The sequence below is a fragment of the Lipotes vexillifer genome, unplaced genomic scaffold, assembly GCF_000442215.2.
Source record: "Lipotes vexillifer unplaced genomic scaffold, Lipotes_vexillifer_v1.1 scaffold216, whole genome shotgun sequence".
Classification (NCBI taxonomy): Eukaryota; Metazoa; Chordata; class Mammalia; order Artiodactyla; family Lipotidae; genus Lipotes; species Lipotes vexillifer.
In genome coordinates this window covers 2,105,510-2,113,390 of record NW_006779100.1, presented here as the reverse complement: position 1 = coordinate 2,113,390, position 7,881 = coordinate 2,105,510, and the positions used below count along the sequence as shown (strand labels likewise).

Genomic DNA, 7,881 nt, shown 5'->3' with positions numbered 1-7,881 from the left:
TACCGGAAAAAAAAAAAAAAAAAAAGACACATCCGTGGTGCCTGAGGAGTCCAGTAAGAGTGACGGACACTTAACACGGCGTGCTGTGTGCTGACGCAGAGACGCATGGGACTGAGAGGGTACAGCGGAGGAGGACCCTAAATAGCTTGGGGGTCAGGGGGCTTCCCAGTGGAGTGGCAACAGGGCTGGGCCAGCTGGGGAAAGTGGAGAAGGTGTGCCAGGCAGAGGGAACAGTGCATGCAAAGGCAGGGAGCACACGGCACTTTCGGGCAACGACTCCGCGTCCCACATGGCTTGAGAGGTTGGGACAAACCAGGGAGAGGCAAGAGATGAAGTTGGGGGCTTCCCTGGTGGCGCAGTGCTTGAGAGTCCGCCTGCCGATGCAGGAGACGCGGGTTCGTGCCCCGTTTCGGGAAGATCCCACATGCCGCGGAGCGGCTGGGCCCGTGAGCCATGGCCGCTGAGCCTGCGCGTCCGGAGCCTGTGCTCCGCAAATGGGAGAGGCCACGACAGTGAGAGGCCCGCATAACGCAAGAAAAAAAAAAAAAAAAAAAAAAGAGATGAAGTTGGAGGGTCAGCCCACCTGGGGCCAGCTCCGGAGGGGCCTTGGATGTCTTGCCAAGGGCTTGACCTTACAGGAAATGGGGAGAGAGTGAAGGGGTAGGGGCAGGAAGAAAGGACCCCCGTCCACAGAGACTCTGTTGTGGGAAGAAGACACCTCCCTCCTCGTATTTATCAATGACTGGAAAGTACAGGAGGGCAGATTTTGACTCAAGGCAAAATGAACTTTCACCCGGTAATCCTTCTACTTTGCGAGTTGTACCCTTTCTTCCTAAATCCGCCAGCATGGTGAGGTTGCTGAGATTCAGAGAGGCTGTGTACACTGCCAAGGTCACACAGCTAAGTAAGCAGTAGGATGAAAACCAAGCTCTCGATCTCAACCACAGCACTGGGCCTCCTCCCCCAAGGCTACCAATGCTGAACAACCTGTAACGGCACAGCCTTCGGAGGTAATGAGCTCTCTGCCATCAGAGGTGGTCAAGCCTAGCCCACAGAGCCATCTATTAGAGATGATGGAGAGGGATTATCCTTCGCAGTTCTTAGGGTTTGTCCATTCCATCCCCTCCTCAAACGTCCTTCCTCCTACCTCATTGCATGGTGACTTTCTATTCATGGATCAACTTGGAGAATGAGTTAGTCTGTGTATTCCTTTATGCTTGCTCCTTTAGAACTGTGGCCAAGACCTACACTTTAATTTATAAACTGGCCTATAGGAGGCACTGAACACACTCTTGCTGAGGGGATGAAAGAATGAGTTCCATGGATCCATGGGCAAGTCTGCCACCAAAGGAAACAAGCCCTCAATTCTTCAAATTGTCTATTTAATCACCACTGCTTTGAGCCAGCTCATGGATGGCAAATGGCTCTTGTTGTGCATGCCAACACCAGTCAACTGGCAGTGGCTGCTTGAGAATGACTCTGGAGTCACTAAGTAGGAAGAGCTCAGGGATTGATTAGTGATGTCTGCCATGGATGACGGACAGGAAGTATCGGCAAGCATGATCTTCTCCTGTTCACCAGCCACTGGCATAAAGAAACATCCTTCATTACGTTTCTTAAGACCAGAGACATCCGCATTTTCCATGATCCCACAGGCCTAATACTGAAAAGAGCATCTAATATGCGCCAGGCTCTAGACTAAGTACTTATCCTTAACTCATTTAATCCAATTCTATGAGAGGAAGTGTTGTTGTTATGTCCATTTTACTCATAAGGAAGATGAGGCACAGTGAGGTTAAATAACTGGCCAGGGTCCCACGGGTTCTAAGTGGCTAAGCAGAGTGCTAGGCCTAGGCAGTCTAATTCCACAGTCTATCTTTACTGCAGCCTGACTGCTCTCACCTGGCCCTGCCGGGTGCCATGAAGACTCTGACTGCATGACCTGAGAGACAGGGTGATCACAGTTACCCACCCAGCCCCCGGCAGGTACACTCGAAGTGCAGCCACTACTGGGCAGACCCATCTGCCTGCCTGTGTCCTGCACTGGGGTGTGGCAGGTCCCTCTTGGGGATGTAGGGGTATCACAAGCCAAGATGGAATGAGAAGGAAGCACCTGGAATAGACTCTCTGCCCAGGACCTCCTCGGGGACACAGTGGAAAAAGCACCCTCTGAGGAAGAAAACTGGGTGCAAAGCCCAGCTCTGCCACGTGTCAGGTGCGGGACCCCAGACAACTCATCCAGGGCCTCCAGTGCTCAGATGCTTTAGCTACAAAAGGGGCTCACCACCACCTCTTAAAAGGATGTTGCTGGGCTTCCCTGGTGGCGCAGTGGTTGGGAGTCCGCCTGCCGATGTAGGGGACACGGGTTCATGCCCCGGTCCGGGAAGATCCCACATGCCGCGGAGCGGCTGGGCCCGTGAGCCATGGCCACTGAGCCTGCGCGTCCGGAGCCTGTGCTCCGCAACGCAACGGGAGAGGCCACAACAGTGAGAGGCCCGCGCACCGCAAAACAAACAAACAAACAAAAAGGATGTTGCCACATGTGTGTCAAGTGCCTGGCACATAAGAAGTGCTTCGTAAATTAGTGATCTTCCTATCTTGGCACCCAGGATGGACAGACAGCAGCCTTAACACACGGGGGTCACCGCCACCCGATGGCTGGCTCCTCTACAACTGTTTATAATGCAGGCATAGAGCGGGAGGGCCGATAAAGTACCCCAGATTCCCAGCTTGGGTGGCAAGTACGTTTTTCTTTCTTTTTTTCTTTTTTTTCCTGACTGTTGTCTGAAGGTGACTGACAGCAATGGCTAAATTAATCCATCAGAAATATCTTTTCTCTTAACATAAAGAAAAAAGACAGTGAAATGTGCACAGGTGGCAAAGGCTGAGGCTCAAATCACAGTTCTGCCACCCACTGCTGTGTGTCCTTGGTTAAGCCCCTTACCCTCTCTGGGCTCAGTCTCCTTCTCTGTAAAATGTGGGGACAAGACTGCTAACCATGGTCCCTGTCCTGTTTACTCCGTGGCACTTGCCAGAGGCCAGATGTATTGAGGTTTTCCGAACTGAGTGAAGCTCTAGGCTCTGTGTTCAGAGGAAGACTTGGTACAGTGGGGCCAGGGAAGAAATTAAGCACAGTCCTCTCTGGGGGAAAAAAAAATGAAGTAGAATATAAACCTCAGAGCCTTCCTTAAGCTTCAGGCAGCCAGAGATAAGACAAGTGGCTTAGCGAATTAAAAAATGGAGCAAATTCCATTCATTAGGCTCATTTTAAAGGCTTATCTGGGTGGTCATGGGAGCGTTAAGTCAGGGCATTTGAAGCTGTTTCCAGGGCAAGATTTAGAAAGCCTGCAAATAATTCCCGAGGAACATTATTCATAATGCCAGGATTATACCCTTTGCCTGAGGCAGCCATGTCCACACTCACAGCTGAAACAAGGTACAGTTTCTCTCCTCAGGCTTGGTTCAGGCTGAGCCCACACCAGCGTGTGCCCTTCTGAGCACACAGCCCAGCCAGCTGGCCCATGGGGAGGGAGAGGGGAGGGGGAGGGGAGGGAGAGGGCAGGGAGAGGGGAGGGAGGGGGCTGGACTGCAGGAAACTACTGAAGAGTCACAGAGCCCCACAGAGGTGCTCCACAAGGAGCAAATCGTGCGGCCCTGCCCAGCAGACCAGCCCGGGGTTCCTAACAATGGCTCAAGCTTCATACTGGCCAGCCCAGTTGGGATCTGGGAGCCTTCTGTCTCAGGGATAGCCCTCTGCCCCGGGTCAGGTCCATCACACGCTTTCTGAGCGTGGACCCTGGCCGTTCCAAGCTGGCCCAGAGACCCTGATCACACTGGCCCCACCCCGTCATCCATCCCAGCAAAAGCCCTGGCGCCCAGGGAACCAGGCCAAGCCTGGGAGAGAAGTCCAGTGTCCACGCCAAGGGAGAGGGAAACGATGGGGCTGGTCCTACCTACCCAGTCCTGTCACCTTCCGCAGGCAGGTGAGGGCGTACTGCAGGCGGCCACACTCCTCGGCACTGGCCCCGCAGCGCCGCAGCGTCTCCTTCACCTTAGCCTCGTTCATGTCCAGCAGGGCATCCAGCGTGAGCTCGCAGAGGATCTCCTGAGGAGGCACAGGACAGGCGGAGAGCCGGCTGAGCAGTCACCCTCCTCCCAGCCGGGACCAGCCTCCCGCTGAGTGGCAGGGGCCAGCTGCTGGCGGGCTGGCCTCTGACCTGGAGCCGCCACTTGTCTGAGGACACCAGCAGTCAACCCTGGCCCCTGCCCCCAGCGCTCTGAGACAGCAGCTGAAGCAGAGATGCCAAAACTTGGGGTTGGGGGGAAAGGAAGGAAAATACCAGAAAAGTTCTGATAAGAGCGTGTTCCCTTCTCGTCTCTTTTTATTTAGTCTTCTCCACAGGAGAATGATGAATCACCACGACTTCAGATAAAGATAGCCCTTTACAATTTTGCTGTCTCTGAATCAGACAAAATAGGTTTCAAATAAAATTGGCTTATGGAGAGAAGGATTACAAAGAATTAACCCTCGCCAAGCACTGTGTAGGTCCTTACTGCCCGGCTTTATCTGATTCTCAGTCTCACCCTTCCAAGGTTTCAAGGTAGCGGACATAAGTGAGATGCCCGAAGGATGGAAAGACTGGTGCAGACTCTGAGGATGGAGGGGCCACACAGAAGGAACGAGGTGGCCTCGAGGAGACAGAGTGGCCCCTGGCTGACCAGCAAGAAGGGAACCTCAGGCCTGAGGCCACAAGGAAGTGGATTCTGCCAAAGACCTGAACGCACTTGGATGTGAGTTCTTCCCAAAGCTTCCAGGTAAGAGGCCAGCCTAGCTGACACCCCGACTTTGGCCGGGCAGGTCGCTAAGCAGGGAAGCTGGACGAGCCCGTGGGGACCTCTCCATCCAGGCTTCTTCCTGCAGGACTGTGAGCTAACATATGAGGGATGGTTTAAGCAGCTAAGTTCGTGGTAATTTGTTATACAGCAAAGAAAATGAATATAGAGAGCGAATATTTGAATCAAGGCCTAACTCCAAAGCTCTTTCCTCTCATCAAGGAGTGGGGAAACCCCTCCGGCTCTGATTACTTTGAGCCACATGTGATACGGAGCCTGGAGCTCAGAACAATGGGACACGTCCCTAGCCTCAAGTGGCTTGTGGAGTGACTGACATGAAAATAAGTTATTGCAATGCAATAAGATATGGCCGAGCAGAGGGAAAGCTCAAAGAGCTATGGGACCAGTGGTGAGCTTGCGGAGGGAGGGGGTGCGGGGTGTGTGGGTGTTGTCCCCTTTCTGGAGTTTCCAGATTTTCTATAACGGGGAAGGCCAAACATCCCACATCAAATGTTTCATATAAGCTTGCAGTTTTTGATCTAAGCTGATTAGCAAGCTGTGCCTAATTTTACGAGAGCAATGTTATGGTCAGTCAATCCATGGTGCTATAAATCTTAAACTCAAGTGTCAAAACTGAACCTGATAAAGATACCGGCTATGAGTCATTAGGGCAATGGTTTGGGGGCTCTGTGATGCGTGGGGGGTGGGGCCACATCTGAGGCCTGGCATGTGGCCCCTGGTGTCTGGCCGTGTCCCCTCTCCCCACCTTTGTGTCTTGTATGTATATTCTTCAATCTCCAGGGCTGTGGGAAAGAATCTCATGGCTGTTTAGAATGACTCACACCAAAAATTAGAAATAAACAGATACCCCAAAGAACCAAGAAGCTCATCATTTGGTTTGGACAAACCCCTGGTTGTCAGAAATCCTTCCAGATGATAAAATGAGAACGGGAAACCGTGGATAAGAACAGCACACGGAGCAGGCTGATTAGATAATGGTCCCAGGGCAGAAGCTTTTGTTCAATCAATGTGTCTTCCTCTATTGTCTTCAATAACACTCTTCACTGAAATGCAATTTTGACATCTTTTGCCCTCATTTCTCTATGAAAAGCTATTTGGCAATATTGTCAGGGGAGAGCAAATGGAAGTGATGTTGACCTGCACAAAACAACACTCCACCTTTCCCTCGGGTGCCCTCAGTGCTCACCCACACATGCGCATTTCCCCAAGGCTGTGATGACTCAGCAGTTCTACGGAAAGTGGAGATTCCAGTATCTCAGTAGCTGCTTGATTTGGGGATGGAGGTGGATTGATGATGACGAAGACAAGCCTAGGAACCCAATCCCCAATCTAACTACAATGCAAATTCAGATTTTTTTTTTTCTTTTATATTCCTTTCCTCCCTGCCCACACCAAGTTTCAGTTTCTCAAGCATAATAACTACATTTATTATTACAAACTATTTGCTAGTGCTTTACAATACGTTCAGGGCTTTGTATACTGTCTCCACTCAAAGCAATTCAGCAAGGAGATGCTGTTAAGCCCATTTTATTGAGGCTCGGTGACCTCACGCAGTGCAGCTTAATAAATGGCGAGGCCACAACTGAAACCCCAGTGTGCTGGGTCCCAAAGCTCCTTCAACTATTCCCCACTGTCACTCGTGAACTTGGGCAAAGCCTTGGGATGCAGCAGCTATCTTGGGGAAAATGATTTTTTTCAAAGTAAAGGAATTAATTTCTACCTGCTTTCTGGAAAAACATATATATATACATATACATACACATATACTGTAAAATGGAAGTCCTTTGTCTTTAGCAAGCAAAGAGAGAATATGTTCAAATCCATTCCCTTTTTTAAAAAAGGGGGGAAAAAGGTATTTCCTTACAGCTTCGAATGAGCTGGAAAGTTTCTCTCACTCCCCTGAGACTTCAGGGCTCAGTCCACCCCATGGGAATAAGGCAGCAGGGGCTGCTTTCCCTTCCCTCCTGTGTACTCCACCAAACCTCACACATGGATGCGATTCTCCCCCTCACAGCCACAGGCACAGCCAAGTCGCAGTTAGGAAGTTATTTCAGACGAGAGTAATTCAGGTACAATTGTTCTGGATAATCTCTAAACCGAAAGCAAGTTAGGGGGACTTCCCTGGTAGTCCAGTGGTAAAGAATCCACCTTCCAATGCAGGGTACGCGGGTTCGATCCCTGGTCGGGAACTAAGATCCCACATGCCTCAGGGCAACTAAGCCCACGCGCCACAACTACTGAGCCCGAGCACCTCAACGAGAGCCCAGGTGCCGCAAACTACAGAGCCCATGTGCCCTGGAGCCCACGGGCCACAACTAGAGAAGAGAAAACCTGCATGCCACTAGAGAGAAGCCCATACACCCCAACGAGCGCTGCCATAAAGATCCCACATGCCGCAAGGAAGCTCAGACGCAGCCAAATAAATAGATTTTTTTTTTGAAAAGAAAGCAAATTAGGGAATGAGCCTCAACGCCTGCTGACAGTGAACTCACGGGCCTGTCGACAGCCCAGCAGGCGAAGGCGCCCTGAAATGCTCTCAGGTCTGAGAGGCCCCAAGGCTGTGGAGGGCCTCCACCTGCCTGGAGTCACACGAAGATGCCAAGTTGTCTCAAAGCCAGGCGTCCAGACCCTGGCGTTCTGGAGAAGGGACCAAGGCTGAGTGTCCACACTGCTTCAAGGAGAATTATTGCCCACCCCACCACAGCTTCTGTCTAAAGAAGAAAATGTGAACTGGAAACCACGAAGGGAAGACATGGCTGCCCAGCCTGCTACGGGAGTTGCTCTGGGTCCACCCAGCCTCGGGTCAGCATGTGAGCGCAGAGGTGGGCAGAGGGGCCACAGGACAGGGCACACTGGCTCCCCGCCTCTGCCCGTTCCCTCGAGCCACGACTTATGTCTCCGGCAGGTGACATTATGTTATTCTTTCTGATAATAATTAGAGGGCAGGACCAGTGGAGCATGGAGATGACTCCCAATCTGTGATCACGAAACTGCTGCTTCTGTTCTCTGCAGCAGAAGGTGGGGACG

The 7,881-nt window shown here is 51.7% G+C and overlaps 1 protein-coding gene across 1 annotated transcript in view; it reads right to left on the bottom strand.

Moving 5' to 3' along the window:
* The window catches only part of KSR1 (kinase suppressor of ras 1), a 35,547-nt gene extending 31,460 nt beyond the window's left edge, over nt 1-4,087 (bottom strand). Inside the window, exon 1 of the mRNA XM_007452395.1 lies at nt 3,958-4,087. Within this exon, the coding sequence (XP_007452457.1) occupies nt 3,958-4,066 (109 nt within the window). The 5' untranslated portion in view covers nt 4,067-4,087. The remainder of the gene's footprint in view (nt 1-3,957) is intronic.
* Nucleotides 4,088-7,881: the final 3,794 nt, after the last annotated feature.